The 17,779-nt window shown below is 41.8% G+C and overlaps 1 protein-coding gene across 1 annotated transcript in view; it reads right to left on the bottom strand.

The window, feature by feature from the left end:
• The window catches only part of LOC144533110 (nesprin-1-like), an 84,771-nt gene that overhangs the window by 6,459 nt on the left and 60,533 nt on the right, over positions 1-17,779 (bottom strand). The window contains exons 73-96 of the mRNA XM_078274264.1: positions 17,640-17,773; positions 17,331-17,535; positions 16,336-16,518; positions 16,057-16,203; positions 15,677-15,831; positions 15,315-15,462; positions 15,131-15,225; positions 14,790-15,024; positions 14,111-14,305; positions 12,592-12,717; positions 11,144-11,299; positions 10,595-10,753; positions 10,122-10,288; positions 7,251-7,413; positions 6,338-6,525; positions 5,813-5,963; positions 4,919-5,101; positions 4,497-4,634; positions 4,094-4,285; positions 3,312-3,630; positions 1,767-1,900; positions 1,516-1,642; positions 1,211-1,422; positions 429-635 (exon numbers count right to left, since the gene is read on the bottom strand). Coding sequence (XP_078130390.1) covers positions 429-635; positions 1,211-1,422; positions 1,516-1,642; positions 1,767-1,900; positions 3,312-3,630; positions 4,094-4,285; positions 4,497-4,634; positions 4,919-5,101; positions 5,813-5,963; positions 6,338-6,525; positions 7,251-7,413; positions 10,122-10,288; positions 10,595-10,753; positions 11,144-11,299; positions 12,592-12,717; positions 14,111-14,305; positions 14,790-15,024; positions 15,131-15,225; positions 15,315-15,462; positions 15,677-15,831; positions 16,057-16,203; positions 16,336-16,518; positions 17,331-17,535; positions 17,640-17,773 — 4,119 coding nt within the window. The remainder of the gene's footprint in view (positions 1-428; positions 636-1,210; positions 1,423-1,515; positions 1,643-1,766; positions 1,901-3,311; positions 3,631-4,093; positions 4,286-4,496; positions 4,635-4,918; positions 5,102-5,812; positions 5,964-6,337; positions 6,526-7,250; positions 7,414-10,121; positions 10,289-10,594; positions 10,754-11,143; positions 11,300-12,591; positions 12,718-14,110; positions 14,306-14,789; positions 15,025-15,130; positions 15,226-15,314; positions 15,463-15,676; positions 15,832-16,056; positions 16,204-16,335; positions 16,519-17,330; positions 17,536-17,639; positions 17,774-17,779) is intronic.

Here is a 17,779-nt window from a genome sequence, read left to right as displayed (position 1 = left end):
TGTCAAAAAAGTCATAGTATAGTATGTCATAAAAAGTTATAGTATAGTATGTCATAAAAACGTTATAGTATAGTAGGTCATAAAAATATCATAAAAAGCCATACTAGTATAGTATGTCATAAAAAGTCACAGTACAGTATGTCATAAGAAGTCATAAAAGAGTGTGCCATAAAAATAATCTCTTAATTCTCTTTTCATAAATGAAAAATACAAGGAGATGAAAGACTTTTATACCTCAAGACATGGCATGTATTTAGTTTTGATGTTTGTGGACCACCTTTTAAAACTTGCTTTGCTGCAAAATTCTATAGCTATAAAGCACCTGACATACATACACAAGTTTATTTTCATTACTATGTACAAAAGAAGTTGCAACATAAAATAAGAGAACCATGCTAAGGATGCCTATTATGTGTGTTTTTTCGTACCTGGCACTGCATCAGTGCCCTTTGTAGCTCTTCCCTCCAGTCCTCCAGGGAGGTACTGAGCCAATCCCAGCATGCATTCATCTCTTTCAGCCTGTCCCTCAACTCCCACGCCTCCTCAGAGTCAGGCTCTGATTGGAGGAAGTCTGCACTGCTCAGATTGATGGACAAGACCTCTGACTTGTGGGCATCCACCCCCTTCAGCAGCTCCTAAAGTGAAGAGTCAATTAGGAAAGTATTCAAAACAGCATCTTCATGTGGGAAACCATTTATAATGACACTGAACCATGAACTGGGCCAGACTGTAGGTGGCTACTAGATAGAGGCTGTTTGATGTAAGCTATTAGGCTTCAGAGGAGTGTATTTATAGAATAGTGTTATTTTGCCTAATGCTACTCAGACTCAGTATTAAGGAGTGAGTGTGTGTGGAAGGGTGAGTGGAAGGTCAAAACTTTCAGAGCCCTGCATATGAAGTAGGACATCATATCAAGGCCAGTGGGGTCAAATTAATGCAGACAAATGTACTTCATGTACAGTTCCTAAAAATATACTGTAGACACTGAAACAGATAAATGTACACAAGAAAAGGTAACAAGAAAAGGTGACAAAAACTGATGTTGCAAAAATGATGGTTCCATTTTCCAAATGCAAAAAAGAGAGTACATGACAGCTTCCTAGAAATTAGACGCAGACAGCGGACAAATTAATCTACATTTTGTATAAAACAATTACCAACTCTTGCTGCTCTGATACAGCAACTAAAAACAGACACACAGTAAACAAACCTTGAGCTTCTTGATTCTTTGCTGGATGGTGTGTATGTCGGTGCTGAGATCGAGCCCTCGCAGCTGATTGAGTTCAGCCTCAGACTGACCCAACCAGGCCCTCATGGTCTGCAGGTCTGAGATCAGCTGCTGCCATTGCTGCAGGTCCTGCTTGTGCCTGTGCTTCTCACTCAGAGACTGAGCCTGGATCAGCTCCCAGCGCTCAATCACACCTTGAGGGAAACAGATCAGATCAATTTAACTCACACAGTATTTACAGGAGGAGGTCATCTATCATGATATGTGTGTGTTCGTGTGTAACTGACCTGCACTCTGAGTGTCTGTGCTGGTGGGGTTGGTGAGTCCCGGCACGTCATCCTCGTCTTCTGTCAGCTCTCCCTCTGCTCTCCTCACTGCGTCTATACTGCCTCGACACTCTCCCATCAGACGCATCTGGAGGGATGATGTTAGTGGAATTCATGTTTTGGCTTGCAATAAAAGTTTACTGTATATGTTGATCCAATGTGCATGTCAGAACGTAATGTAAGACATCAAATGTCAAATGAACAGGACTCACATAGCCCATGTATGTGGAGTCAATGTCGGGGCTGGAGCTGTTGGCGGTGGCCTCTCTCTGCTGGAGGTGGTATCGCCCTGCATCCAGAGCCTGATCCAACTGTCTAAGACTGGCCTCCAGCTGGTCCGGCTCACCTGCACAGAGGCCCACGACAGGGTCAAGAAAACTAGGAGGGTAAAGCTTTCGATGACAAAGATTTCATTAGCATGCTGTTGGTGTAGACTGATGCTGTGATGGCATGCATTAGTCTGAAATGCAAAATAAAGGCAAGACGTGGCAGAAAAGAACACAAAGTCAGATTTTTACGTTGTTAAAAACGATATTAGCTGTGAAATAAATGACCAAAAAACAACAACACACAAGTAAAAATGCAATGGCTGAGATTAGTGATCTGGACGTCAGCATGCAATGATGTCATCTTTGCACTTTTAATATGCAAGGATGTTTCTGGATGGTGGAACATGCACCCTAAATGATGCCTCCGTGTGGTAGAAAAATTAAAAAAGCGTGTTATAGTTTATGGCATGCTCTCATTTTTCTCGCCACAATTCCTTATCAAACCAGGGGGGCTGCTGTTTCCTACCAGAGGATGATTTCAATGTGTTCTCGGTCAGTGTTATATAGGCCTCTGGGCTTTCTGGGATAACTACATCTGGGAAGAGAGACATACAACACATATACTACTTACAATGTGGGCATGACTGAATGTGATATCTGTGCTAATCTATAATGATTTGGCACTGATCTGGATGTTGACCTCAGAGCTCTTTTAACTTTTTTGTGTTTCTTTTGTGTTTTAAATGAGTGCCACTGAGACCGTTAACTGGTGCCACATCTAAAGAAATGGCTGGACCTCATTTGCATACTTGTTGGTTGAGATTCTTATTTTAAAAAGATACAATCGGTGCCTTGTTTTTAAGACAGCTTTCACAGAAAAATGTTACAATACAATACAAACACATTACAATACTGAGAACACACGTTTATGTAATAATGTATTGCTCTATGATTTATATTTTTCTAGTGGTAGACTGAGTGTCATGTTGTTTTCCATACTTGAGGGTACAACCTAAATCTTTTTTTCAAAACACATCAGTTCCCATGCTGTTGCCATATAACTAAAAATAAATTCATATTTTTTCAAATCGCTTATCAGCATTCATACATATACTCAATTTGATCTCATTTCATAGAAAACATTGGTAATGCTTAATTGTATGTCTCTGTAATTTCTTAATAATGACCTAGAAAGTTTCCTGAAAAAAAAAATGTAATTTGCTTCTAAAGGAATTTCCCTGACAGAGAGGCTCAGTTTAAACCAAATAATTTATTATTCATTTACTATTGGAAACTTATATAACATAAAATATATGTTAAAACACTGTCGCTGTTTTCCTTGTAATAAGTGTTATATAGTTCTTTTCAGGAAATGTCTTATTTCAGACCTCTTTAAATTAAAAAAACATCTTACGGTTACATCCACAAGCAATCAGCAAACATCAATTAAGCAAATCATCCATCACACAGTAGTAAAGTTGTACCAACCTGACAGCACTGTGACAGCCGTCCTCAAATACTCATCCTCCTCCTCTTGCCCTCGGCTCCTTTCCCCATGGCCTCGTCCTCCAGGGCTGTCCAGACCTCTGCTCAGGTCGTAGTCGTGGTCCCACTCTAACGGGATGGAGTCCACGCTGGCAGGGGTGTCACGTCCTGAGCGTTCTGCCCTAATGAGGGCGGTCGTACCCGAGGCTTGACGGCTTGATGTCCGGGGCAAAGAGGAGTCGCCCCACTGCAGCTCAGAGAGCTCACCACCTTCCTCCATGTCCAGCTCTCTGTCTGAACAATCGAGGTCATCATCGGCCAGCTGAGAGAGAAGGACAGGAAAATGTTAGTAGAAGAAGGAAAGCAAGATGATAGGAGGAACAGCATAATGCAAGAATGGGAGAAAATGCAAAATAACACAGAAAAATGGAGGGTCAGACACTGTAAAGGTTATAGAATTTCAAAATATGTGTAACTAAGAAGTGTGAGAGTGCAATTAGTGAGGTACTGTGAGGTGAACGTGTGTGACGCACTTACTGTTAACATGCAAATATAACATGAGTGTGTGATCTGTTCCTTACCAGCTGTCAGCGTGAAACTATGTTGGACACGTTTTTACCATGTCATCGGTGGTAAAGGAAGACAGCTGTAGTGTACATTTTGTAATGTGTTTACAGATTGTCGCATATGGAGTGAACATATCTTCAGCAGAAAGTCAGGCAAAGTATTTTTTAGAGTATTTTTGTATGCTACCTAATGTGTGTCGTCTGTGTATCTTTACTCACAGGCAGTCGTGTGAGTTTCTTGTAGTATCTGTCGACTCGTCCGAAGACCTCCTGGAAGTATCTCTGCAGCTCCTCCAGCTCTTCCTCGATGACGGCTGCGTCCAGAGGTTCACTCTTCTCAATCAGAGCTTCACCTTGTCTGAACACCAGGTCAATCTTCCCTGTGTTCAGATAGATCTCCTGCTGAAATGCCTAAGAAACACACACACACACACACACACGTATGTAAAAAGTATTTCAATTAATAATGTACCCAATAAAATGTTTAAATTACAGAAAATTTCCATCAGTTTCGCCTAGCTCAAAGTGAGGCCTCACAACAGACAAAAATCTTTGCATCTCAGTTGTGTTATGTATCATGTTGGCCTGTTGTGTCATCTAAGAATTAATATTTCTGTCTTACCTTGAGCTGTTTTATCTTGGCCTGTACGTCACACTCAGAGAAGTGCTCTATGTTGGTCAGCTGGAGGTCCATCTCCGTCAGCCACACCAGGATGCTGTCTCGTGCGGTCTCAAACTCCTCCCTCTGGCTGATGAAGTGCTGAATGAATAGAGGGAGACATGTAAGCTTTATTGTTTTTCTTTATCTTTTTATATTAACTAGGTTGTTTCTCAATAAATTCAGGAAATTCATTAATTTAATAAAGTGAATGGACTGAAGTAGGAAGATATTATTGGATATTTAATATGGAAATAGTTTATAAATACTACCTATAAATAATAGAATAAGCGTTGGTTAGAACTAATTAAGAGTAAATCAGCTGTATACTGTAACTAACTCTTGCAAACTTCAGTCGTTGAGCCAATAATCTAAGACAATGTTACCTTGAGCCTGCGTAGGATGGCGGCTACTCTCTTCTGCAGGTTATCCCATCGCCTGTTCCCATCATGCACCATTTCCCTGAGTCGGCAGGAAGAGTCGGTGCGGTTCTCCCGGGCCAGGCGACGGTACTGTTTGTTGATGAGCTCCAGCTGGGTCAGGCACTCCTGCACCTGACGCTGGAAGGCCTGTGACAAAAAAACAGACACACACAAATTAAAGCTCTGAATAGGACACACTTATTTGGAAACACACATACAATATTATATTTTTATTAAAACGTTTTTATGCGCATGCACAAAGAAAACAAACAATTAACAAAGACTACAGATGGCTCATATAATCTGTAAACACATTTTTTTCTGTTCTACAGTGAGAAAGAAATATATATATATATATATATATATATATATATATATAACCCAAAAACAATGGTACACTAATTAATAAGAGGTCAATAAATGTTAAAGCTCAAAATATGAGCTTTAAGCTGAAATATGCAAAGTTAATCTATATTTAACTTTCCAATCAGGCACAAACAGTGCAGATCCCAATGACGCAGGCCAGACAGCCAGCTAGCAGGAATGTGCACGTGCACAGTGATGGACTGCAGCAGCTGAGCAGACCAGTGTAGACGAGTTTAAGGAACATGAAACACTTTTCTCTACCCTGCAGTGACAGTCTCGGTCTTGAAATGTATTTTGCTTACACGGAGAAATTCAAATGTATGACAGGAAACTTTAAAAACATCAAAGCATGAACTTATAAAAACATTATGTTTAAAACAAGACATGCATTTGGCTCAAATACAAATGCAGCTATGTATACATGCAAACACTGTGCAACTGCAGCTCAGTCATTTACTCCACATTCTCATAATACAAGTTAAATGTACGCACGTCAAACTTTTTAAGCTCTTCTTTAGCGACAGTATACAGAACTCCAGAGGAGTTAGGCAGAGCTGCTGTTCTTTCTGAGGTCTTCAGCCAATCCTCAAACCTGGAGTAATCATCCAGAAACCTCTGCCACAACCGCCACGTCTCTTCAATCCTGCACAGAAAAAATGTTCAGTAATGTCATGGCTAGATTTTCTTAAATATAAACATATGATTGTATGATTAGTAGTAGTATATTCACTACAGTTCAGTATGCTGAATATCAGGATTTGGTTGGCATCAAGTGCATCTGTATATATACATATATTTATATATATATATCTAACATATTGGATTGTTCATTTAGGACAGTTGGCCAAATCTTTTATATAAGCATCTCAATTATGTATGATTAAATGTAAAAGTGCAACTTTGATAACTCTTTAACCATACACCATAAAAGATAGCACTGGTTAACGATGTTCACCAGTGCGTGCATATGAATGCAGATACTGTATACAAGACTGAATTTATCAAAGAGGCACTGACTTGAGCCTCCTCTCCATGGACATTGCACAGATGTTCCTCCAGCGTCTGTCCAGCCCTCTGGTGGCCTGCTGGATGGAGTCACACTCTGTCTCTGTGGAGCAGGCGTCACAGTCGTGGAGCAGGACTTCACACAGGTTCAACACTGACGCCACACCTGTGCTGTGTTTCTCTATGTCCCTCTGCAGCTCCTGTAAGGGAGTCATAATAAAAACTTAATTTTTGCAGCACTAAAAGGTTGTATGTGTAGCATTTAGCATTCTCTAAATGTTGTTAATGTAGCTTGATGTCTGCTGATGCACCTTCCTGGCTTTGGTCCATGTGTCTTTTATGCCATAAATTAAATCTCCAATAGTGTACAGAAGGAACACAATCCGCCTGCTTAAGTACAGTAATTGCATGTGTTAGCTAACTCTGCAGCTCTGGAGAGGAAGGAGGTCAGTGGGGTGTTAGAATCCAGTCCACATTTAGAGCGGCATCTTGGCAGCAAGCAACATAGTGACTGTAGGCTAGCTTTAAACAAACAGCCAGATATGTATGCATTAGTCATGCTGCGATTTCCTCCTGTGATTCAGTGTCACTCATTTTCCACCAACTCAGTTGAGTCATATTATTCTGCTGTTATTTAGTATTTACAGAAAAGTACATACTCACAAAGTATGTGTGCTTGTTTGTGTCTGTGAAGGTGCTTGTACATCTGAGTGTGCACATGTCTTGTAGTATGTGTGCAAGACAGGATGTCATTACCACATATTGGTTAAACGCTGCAAACATTTTTTTAACTCTTACAGGGAATGTGCTTAATTTGGTTGAATGTGGTTCATTTTGCACAACACAAAGGCCCTTTAAAATATCAATACGCTGTTCTGCTTCACATTTTTGTAGTGCAGGACTGTTTGTGTGTTGTCCCACATGCCTGTTGCTGGTTGAGTTTCCTCTGAATCTCCAGGTCGTCGCAGGTTTCGTAGACGATGGGCCTGGACAAATCTGTCTCGATGTGAGCCAGCCATGAACGCAGGCTGCTCATGTTTTTATCTAACTGCTGCACCGCCACCAGGGTCTCCCTCAACTTCTTCACCCTGGTAGAGAAACCAGAGTCAGAGAGGGAGTCAGAGTCAACACATGGGACAACTGTAAACACTAAGGAAGACAGTGTGGTAAGGGAGAAATTCCTTGACAGATTCTTGTACAACTTTCTCAACAACAAACCAAAAATAATGCAGAAAAGGACATTTTTCTTAATTCACTAGACAAACATACTGAACACAGCTTTGCATCTGATTGTAAAATTTGAAGTAAGAATGAAAACAAAAACATTTCCAACAAAGGCACTCTCTTACCCACTTTCATCTGCAGACACAAAATAACAAAGAGTTAAAGAGTGCCATGTTCAGCTAAACGGAGCAGAGGAGTAACATGAGTATTAGTTATGAGTATTATTTCAGATCTGCACAGATATTTTTGTTGGGAAGTGATGAATCCTTACTTGACCTTACACAACAACTGGGAACCATTTTGGCTTGGCTAATGCCTGACATTTCCAAACCCTTACCCTTATTGCAATCAATGATATGTGAAACATGTTTAAATTAGCCAACATCCAGTCAGCTTAACGCCCAACTCTCCACCCAACAAAGCAATGCAACTCTCACTGTCTTACCAAAAGAACTGTGGCTGGCTATTCAAAATGACATAAAAAAACTAAAGACCATAATCTAAAAACAATAGACACGTTTAGCACATCTACTCTACTATCACTGCAGCACTAATGTGCTGTGGCATTATGTGCTGCATGGTATCAGCTGCACACCACATACTCAAAATTCCTAAGTTTGCTATGAGGCATCTTACAATGTTACATACTGTAGGCAATATATTGCATTGCATCACACATAATCCACTGCACACACCAGTCGTTTGGTCAAATACAAACTGCAAATAATTAAAATGTGTAGGCATTTGTTTAAACCTATTGTATGAGGTTGCACAGCTTCATTGGGTCAGGTTAGTTTAGTTGTCATTCATTGTCAATCAAACAATTATGCTACACTCACACTAACAGCGACAGTATGACTCCTGCTATTGTCTTATTGTACAGTCGTGTGTGGTAACCTCCACCCAATGCTGGAAACCCAGGCTAGTTAAAACAACTTCAGAAATTATTTTTACACACTAGTTCTTATAACATTATCTAACTAACATTCTTATATTGATGCTGTAGCAATCCACATAAATATATCTAGAAATTATTTAGGGATCAGGAGCTGGCTAAAAACACAATGTAACATAATGTAAAGTGCATGAGAAAAATTAGCTCCGCATGAGGAAAGAACATAAGGCTTCTTTTCTGTAGACTGTACAGTGCAGTCTTCAAACATGGTTTCAACATCAATTCTCAAGTTTGTCCTGCCTGTTGACATCGCAGTCACAATCCGGTAGATCCTCGCTCGGGCATCCAGCCATATTATCCGTCCCTAAATCCAAAACCATGGGGGTGTGGAATTCCCAAAGATAACGTCAGGAAGCGTAACGGTGTCGATCCAAACACTCTTCTCTATCGTCTGCGTGCTCCACATGGGACTTTCTCTAAACTCTGTCTGTGCAGAAGGGGAGGGTAAGCAGGTAGTGGTGGGGTGGCACAACTGTGACTTATCAACTGTTGCTCTCCAAGGTTAAAAAAGGGGACCCCAAACAGACATGAGTGTATATGTGTGTGTGTGTGTGTGTGTGTGTGTGTGTGTGTGTGTGTATGTGTGTGTGGGAGGGAGAGTGTGAGTGCCTGAGAGTGACAAATGCTGCTGTTTCTAAAAAGAGACTTACAGTCAGAGGCATGTGCCGCAGAGTTAGCCTGTGTCTGAGTATCATACACCAAGTTTAAACCAAAGGGACTATAAACTGTGAGTAAATCTCAGTGGATAGTGCACAACGAAAAACAAGTTTTCCAGTAGAACATGTCTACAGAAGAATAATAGATCCTTGTTTCCTCAGAAAATTTAAAACTCCAGAAACTGTTAATAAATTAATCCACAAAATCTAAATTCTAAAGAAAGCACAACATTCTGCACTCTGTGACAGCTAAAAACTCTGTCTGTCTGTCCTGTTGGTTTTTAGTAAAGGACGGATATAAGAGACAAAGTGAGTGCAGCTGTCTGCATGAGGTCAGACACTGTTCTCCCCTTTCTTCCCTCGTCCACTAAAGTCCCAGAGGGCAACAGCCGGAAGACTGCCAGGGGGGAAGGGACAGCTGGGGTAGATAGAGTCAAAGTTTGGGTCAGGTCACTTTCCATTCACAACATACAGAAAGAGGAGTTTATGTTTTCCATATTTTTCATGTTAATCAACACAAAAATGAGAAAGAATACTATGTCGCCAACTACTCTACACTCAGTCTGTACAAGACTGGTTCCAACTCTGGTAAGTGTCAGCATCCAGAATGCCAAAAAAGTAGATGAAGACAAAAGGAGAGAGTTGAGGTGGGATGAAGAATGTAACCTCTGTCTTCTTGGTTTGCAGCTGGTGGAAGCCCAACAGCAAGGAACTCAGAAAAATGCCTCAGCAGCATCGTGGGGAAATTAATTCCCCATCATGTGTCATGAAGGATACCATGGTAATGAACTGAGGCCAAGGCATGCCTTCACTAATTAAAACTCTTCTCCAGTAAGAGGAGTAATGCAGCGGGGGGGTGGGGGTGTAGGGTGAAGAGTAAGCAGTTACCTTTGTCACAGAACCCACTCAAACTCTACTATCAAACACTCTCCACCTGCTCTTTTGAGTCGTGTACACCCACCTGGCAGCGATGAGGTCCAGCAGGTGTTGCCAGCGCTCGCTGACTTTGCTGAGTTTGTGTTGGATCTCGGCCGCCTTGCTGTCTTGGCTGGACCTGGCCAGGCGCTCGCCCATAACCTGCAGCTGTTGCTTGTTCTCCTGAGCTACACTGATCTCCTCCTGGTAGTCCTGGGAGACAGACACCAAGCAGGTTAACATATGGAGGCATGAGTGTGGTGTACAGTGTATGTGTGTCCATGCAACTGTGCATTAAAGCATCCTGATAAAACTGATTAAAGTTTTAGGTATGATTTGCAGTAAATAAAATATGTAAGTAAATCAATTACTCAGTGCTTAGCAGTGACCAAGATCTGGAAATGTCAAAACAATTTGACTCTGGTTGTACCGAGTGCACATAGATGTATTGTGTTTATTAATTTCTACACATGTGCTTTTCAGGTACGTTTTTTGTTGTGCGTCTGTGTGTTAAATCACCTTGCGCAGCTTTTCGATCATCTCCTCAATGCTGATGTCTCCATTCTGAGAGACCTTGCTCTCCATCTGTGTGAGCCACTCACATAGCTCCTTGTTCTTCTCATTGAACACTGCCCACTCATTCAACTTCTCGCTCACCTGCTGCCTGCGCAGGGAAAGCTGAGGGGACAAAGGGGAGGACAGAGGAGGGAAAAGACATGAAAAGGGATGATGAGAAAAGAGTCAAAATATGAGCAATTTGTGACAATTTGGTGGTTAAGTAATGGGAAAGATTCAGAAAAAAACAGAATTAGTGGAAGATAAACTAAAAATAATTAGGGGTCTGATTGAACACCCAATGCTAAAAAACGAAAACCTACTGAAGGAGCAACAAGAATATGCCCAGTCCTGTTCATTCTTTTAAACCTCTCTCAATCTTAACAAAACACTCCTTCACAGTAACACAAATCTCACAATAACACTGCACTTTGAGTACTTATTGGAAAATAAAATAACATCAGCCTTTTAAAACACTCAAGGATTATGGTCAAGTGTACTGTGTGAATCTACCTGGTGGCAGACCTCCCCCCACTGGCGCTGTAGCAGCTGGAGACGTTCCTGTAGGACTGTGATGTCATCTGCACTGACCACACCCTCCAAGGAGTCCCTCAGCAGGAACAAGGAAGTGAGGTCATCGGTCCAGCCCTCCACACTGCTCTCCAACTCCTGCATCCAGATTACATGATAAGAGATGATTTACAACACACAGAGAGGTGACCCTAACCTTAAATGCAAAGATACACTTAGACTAGCCTACTAACCGACAGCCATAGTCAAATAGAGCAGGAAAACCACAGAGCAGAACTACTGAAGCTCAACTGCAGCTGCTGCACCCTCAGAAATAGTGAAAAGCAAACGCTAAACTGACAATGACGATTGATGAATATTACAACAAAACATGTTGCATAAAACATTCTTCTAAATGCAATGACTACGATTTTCTGAAAAAAAGCATAAAGCAGTAACATGTTACATTTATTATTATTATTTTATACAGTATATTGAAATAAAACATTGTCAGTCAAGGTTAAAGGCAAGATAAGGTAACATCAAACCTTGCATCTTCTCCTTCACTGTGACGGTTTTGCTGCCGTGTAATTATTTGTGGACCTGGAGAATGTCTCCATTATGTGACACGCACAAAAGGAAGCACACACGCATACAGAAAAACACCCCCACTGCAAGCAGAGATGCTCTCTCTCTCTTTCTCATGCGCATGCACCCTCTCTATCTCTCTCTCTCTCTCTCCTTCTCTCTCTCCCCACCCCCTCTCTCTCTTCAGCTATTGCGAACTATGTGCAGCTACTCTAACAGCCCTTTCCTCCCTGAGGAGTTGAGGACATGTCATGCATGAAACATGACTGCTCACAGTGTCCCGTGGTTAACAACAATCTGTAAATATCATAATGTGATTTTTAACACACAAAAATTAGATGTGAGACTGCTGTGGGAACAAACAAGGAAAATAAGAGCTCATTCCAGCAGCTTCGTGGCATCATTTCAGCCTGAGCCATATTAAAAAGTCTTGATCAGGACAGGCTAGTTTTCGAAAAATAAATACAGAAAACTAATTATATGCAAGACTACAAATATAACAAGTATCATTTTTTAATTAGATAAAGACTCAAATGATTTCCCCTTGTAGGAGAATAAACAACATTTACTGTATACCAACAGTCTGAAAAGCAAACGCAAGGTGACAAGGTCACGCAATGAGACAGCAGCTGACAGATCAAGTTTGTTTTGTTTTTTTGCTTCTGGTCTGTCTGTTTATCTGTTTGTCCCCATAGCCAGATTAAGGGATAGAGGGAGGAGAAGTCTGCATGTGTAAAAGAGAGACAGACCAAGAGAGACAGAGAGAGTAAGCATGTGTACATGTATAATGCATAGATGCAAAAAAAAAAAAATTACCTGGAAGGAAGAAATCATTTTTAATGTGTGTATTAGATTCTCCTCACCTTGCATCTGATTTGCTCTGAGTGCAGTTCCTCGTGGTGATCAGGCAGTGGCACGGACAGCTTCCTCTTGAAGGCCCTTAGTTTCTCCAGTGACGCATTTATGCCCTTCTCACATCGCTCCCAGTTCTACAAACACACAAAGATGCACACAGTAAGAATTAGAGCATAAAACACACACAAAATATTCTTCCTGCAGCATTAGTACAGGTGAACTGCGGAATAAACAGACACACGCACACACCAATTGTCGTGCCGTAGACAGTTCACTCAGCCCCGAACCTTGCACGCAAACCCCATGAGAAACAGTGATACAGTAACAATCCAACAGCCAAAGAAGAGAATTAACACAGCTTCATAAAGAGGTTCTGCTCCAAAGGGCGCAGATTACAGCTATTTTTAGAGTCTGAATAACGGTCCAATTCAGGATAAAACAGGGTAATATTTGGTAAGAAATAGTGCAGCAAAGTGGCATACCTGAAGCAAGAGTCATGGTAAAAGAACAGCCAGGATCGGACTAGAATAGCTACAGTAGCCGCTCTTAGTGCAAACCAAGGAGGAAAGAGAGAGAGAGAGAGTAACTAAGATCGTGGGAGAATAAGATTAAGAGGAAGAGAGGAGAGAACCATGTTAAAAAAAAAAAATTCCCAGATGCATCTTTTAAACTGCGTCACTCAGTCCCATTCAAAACAGGGCACTATGCCTGTCTGCAAAATCTACCTTGCAGGGTTCAAATCATTACAGCTCACTGGACAGCGTCCACACTTGTGTGTGCTTGTGTGTGTGTGTGTGTGTGTGTGTGTGTGTGTGTTACCTTGCAGGGTTCAAATCATTACAGCTCACTGGACAGCATCTACACTCGTGTGTGTGTGTGTGTGTGTGTGTGTGTGTGTGTGTGTGTGTGTGTGTGGGGGGGGCCTGGTACTATTATCTTTGTGCATTTTTGCCATTTTGTAATGCTTCAGCACGAGTGTGCGCAGATGCTTAGAAATGTAGAAGACATTGTATGAAGACAGAAGTTAGTATGCTCCATCTCTGTACTTCTCTTCAAGACTTAAAATGCAGCGTTGCATAATTCATGTGGTTTCAGTGTCCTGCATGTACAATCGGGGACGCTCATTAAGGCCTTGGCACCCTTAAAAGCACCTTCACACTGAAGAATTGTAGAGACACAGCTAGCTTAGCCTTCAACACAGACTGGGCTCAAATGAGGATTCACATACTTGCAATAGCACAAAATGTCCCATAATACAGCACTGATCAGTATTTACTCTAAAAACTGCCATCTATGTATAAGGGTAAACAAATGTACTTTTCTAATGTTGCATGCCAATGAGTATAGGAACCTAAGCATTGAACAATGAGAGGAAATAATGAGGGTAAAATTAAAAAAGACACTGCATTTATGTTATGTTGTCATATGTTTTTACTATGGCTTGGATAAGAAAGGACTAAAAGAACAAACCAAAAAAAGAACTATGAATATATGTTCACTAATATTCCAGGTGTACTTTTGTCTTACCTTGAGCAAGCCATGCAGCTCCCTCCTCTGCTGGTCCAAGCGGTGGTGGGCGTGCCTCCACCTCTCCTGAATATCCATCAGCTCTGTCTGAAGGGTGGACTCGGCTCTGGCGTCGGCTGACTGCAGCAGGCTCCTGCCGGCCTCCACCGTCAGAATGTAGCCTCCCTGCTGCCTCTGCAGAACTCGCTCCCTTAGCTGGAGGAGCAGAGACAGGGACAGTGGGCAGAGGGGGTACAGGTTTACTATGGGAGTCTAAGGTTGGAAAAGGGTGTGTTTATTATTTATTAGTAGGAGCTTTAGATTTGCTTACGGCAATTTAGTGTTAAATTAAAATATGATGTTTGAAGAGCTACAAGAAGTGGTTTTGAAAAGATTTAACTCCGCATTATTTAAATGAGCTCAGAGTCCTCTTCCAGTGACTTCATAAATGATGCAAACTTTTTAAACAAGCTTTATGAGAAGATCATTAGTTTATGGCGAAGTGGGAGTGTCAGTGACTGAACCCAGCTCCAACCTCATGCAGCTGCTATATACTTGAAATTCATTTTAATTAGAATTGTGCCTTACGGAGATAATAAAGCATAAATATTAAGACAAACTAATTTCAAAGAAGATAAGAAATTTGAAGAAGGTGCTGAGTGAAGGACCTTAAAAGCTCCTCCGTAGTGTTGAAACCTACCAGTATCTGATCTAACAGGTTTCTGGCCTGCTGCAGGGCGACTGGTTCTCCTGGCAGATGTACATCTGGATCACGGGTCACTTCTTGAAGCCACTGTAGCAGCTTCTCTGCCATCTCCCGGTAGTTCTGCCACTGGCGGACCAAACTATCAATTATGCCCCTTCGCTGCTGGGCCCGCCTCACTACACCCTGCCACTGATTGCTTAGCAAGGCCAGCTTTACACTGAAATCATCTCTGTTAAGGAGACAAGAGCAGGAATAGCATGTATCCTCCTCACAACTGAATTTTCATTAGAGAGGTACAATTGTTATATACTGTAGGATTGTGTGTGTCTGTTTACCTGTCATCAACTTGTCCCTGGTCCAACATATGATGGCCATCATTGATGATGGAGTAGAGAATCTGTTGCCTGCTGAACATCTCTGCCTGGAACAACTATAAGCAAATATAAATATATTAATAACAACACTGTACATACAAAAATTGCTGTCTTAGTACATATGCACTTTTAATGCTTCTCTGACCTCATGGTCTCTCTGCTGCTCCAGCAGACTCTGGTAGTTTCCTGAGATCTCAGCACCCAGCTTCTGTTCAGTCTGAGACAGGAAGTCCATCCACGCCTCACACTTCTGGAGGAAACTATGCTGCTGGAGCAACACTGCCTGCAGTTTACTAAAGAGGGACAGAGGGAAGTCGTTTGGAACATAAACAACATTAACATAAGAATTTTACACATTGTCACTACTAATGTAATTAATAGGTTTTTTAGTGACAAATTACAAACACTTTCTTAAAGTATGTCATTGTGAAGTTATACAATATAAAAGAGAATTAATGCCATTTCTTAGATTTATTTAAACAAGTGAAACTTGAAGGTTTCAGGCACCTGAACCTCTCAGTGAGGTGAGCGGAGTGAGTGGTCCACGCTCTGTTGAGACTTTGCAGCCGTTTAACATCTCTGTCACTGACTGGCAGTCTGTACACCAACTCGTTAACACGTTCCAGGTCTGGAGACAGACTGCTCAGCTTCAACAGGTGAACCTGGAAAGACATTATTACACGTTTTCAGTAGGACAGTCTAAGGAACGAACATGCTTTGTCCATCAAATTAAAGTAAATCTAATGAATTTAATTACGTTTTTGGTCGTCAAATCTTTTTTGATGACGCTTTTGGTTACATGATTAATTTAAGCAGACTTTTTGGTGAAAAGCATCACATTTAAACAGATAATACAACAATAACCTAGACAGTAACGTTTTTCATACCTTCAGTTTTTCCATATGTGTCTGGACCACAGTGAGCTCTGGAGAGCCGACTGGGTCAGACTCCTTCAGCACCTCCTCAGCCTCCTCAGCCTTACGGATCAGTATGTCCAACTGCTCTCTGAAACCCTCACAGGCCTGAGATCCAGACTACAAATTGTCACACAGACACAGTGAATATACAGAAGTGAAGGCTTACTGTATTCATATATTGGGGTTTTATATAGGAAACAGTGACGTGTATATCATTCAGCCCATGCCCACCAATCCCTGCTTTCCTACCTGCAGTACTTCCTGCTGCCTGTGTAGGCCGTGCTCCAGTGTTGCTAGGCTATGTGTGAGTGACAGGTGGTCGGACTGTAGGGCTGCCAAGGAGGAGGCGGCAACTTGGCTCTTCAGCTGTTCCCCTATAGCCTGCAGCTGCTGAAGGGACTGCTGCACTGAGGTCTGGTCATCAAGGCACGCCTGCAACAGTAATGTCATCAGAGGTTAGGCACAGAATTACTGAATGCTTTGAGAATTTAGAAAAAGTCATGGTTTTTACATGTACACTTATGGCACAGGAAAGACAGGACTGCATTTTCAATGCTAAAGGCAATAAAAGACAAAGACAATTTAGTAAGGTAACCCTTATATCCAAAATCTCAGAATTTAAGAGAAACTGATGCATGTTTTTATATTTAAGAGTGGGTTTTGAAAGGGCTCCATTTGCCAAAGAGTGGTAAACATTTTTACAACCCAAAGAGAGCCATGTGATCCTTTTGCTAAATGTTTTGTGTAAAGCTCTATTGTAAATAGCTTTCCAGAAAGAACAGCCCATGCACCAATAACATGTAAGAGTTCTCAACTACTTAGTTTCTAGGAACAGTTTGCATCAGTGATCCTCAGTCAAAATAGGTCTGCTTACAGTATTAGGACAGTGTGACTCTAGACATCACCCAGCATGGCCCTAAAAACCCAGCGCGATACCGGGGGGGGGACCCCTGTAGTGTAAATCAGGGGCCTGTCTTTCCATTTGCAGCCTCCTTTTCAAAGGGCTTTTGTCAGATTGTGCTGTGAATCGACATTCAAGCAGACAAAAGGGCAGGGTGCAATTTGGTATTCTGCAGTGGGGATAGAGGCTTTGTGAATCCTCATAGTGAGCTGACAAGCCGTTTCGGAGCTTATTCACAAAATCCCATAAAGAAGGCTGAGGGTAAGCTCCAACATCTGTCTGAAAAAACGTTCATATAGTCATATACTGGACTTCTGTGTTACACTGTCCCATCTCTACCCACATTGCAGTCCATTATCCAGGCACTGCTCTCCTCCTCTGTGATCTCCCTGTCGGTGGCGCTCTTTAGCAGGCGATCAGCACGTTCTTCCTGTTTCTGAACTGCTGACACGCACTGGCCGCACAATGACCTGTAGTGCTGCCACAACCCCAGCAGGGCTTTACTGCTCCTTAGCTGCTCTGAGATCTGCTCTAGTAGACTGTTCCACCTATAACAGAGGAGGAGAAACATATTGTTACACATTGACCTCACCTCAGAAGTTGCTGCAATTTGATTTGAAGTCACTCAGGGACTGATTTTTGTTATCCCTACCTAATGTTGACGTCCCGGAGGGCTGTGTTGAGTGTTTCAGCCACAGATGGGTGGCACTCTGTCAGTAGCTGGTGTGTTACAGAGCCAAACTTCCTCAGGCTGCTCTCCTGTTTATCCATCTCCTCCTGCAGGTTCTTAAA

The sequence above is a fragment of the Sander vitreus genome, chromosome 18, assembly GCF_031162955.1.
Source record: "Sander vitreus isolate 19-12246 chromosome 18, sanVit1, whole genome shotgun sequence".
NCBI classification, from domain to species: domain Eukaryota; kingdom Metazoa; phylum Chordata; class Actinopteri; order Perciformes; family Percidae; genus Sander; species Sander vitreus.
Note: the sequence above shows the minus strand (reverse complement) of the source record. Positions and strands in the feature narration are given on the sequence as shown.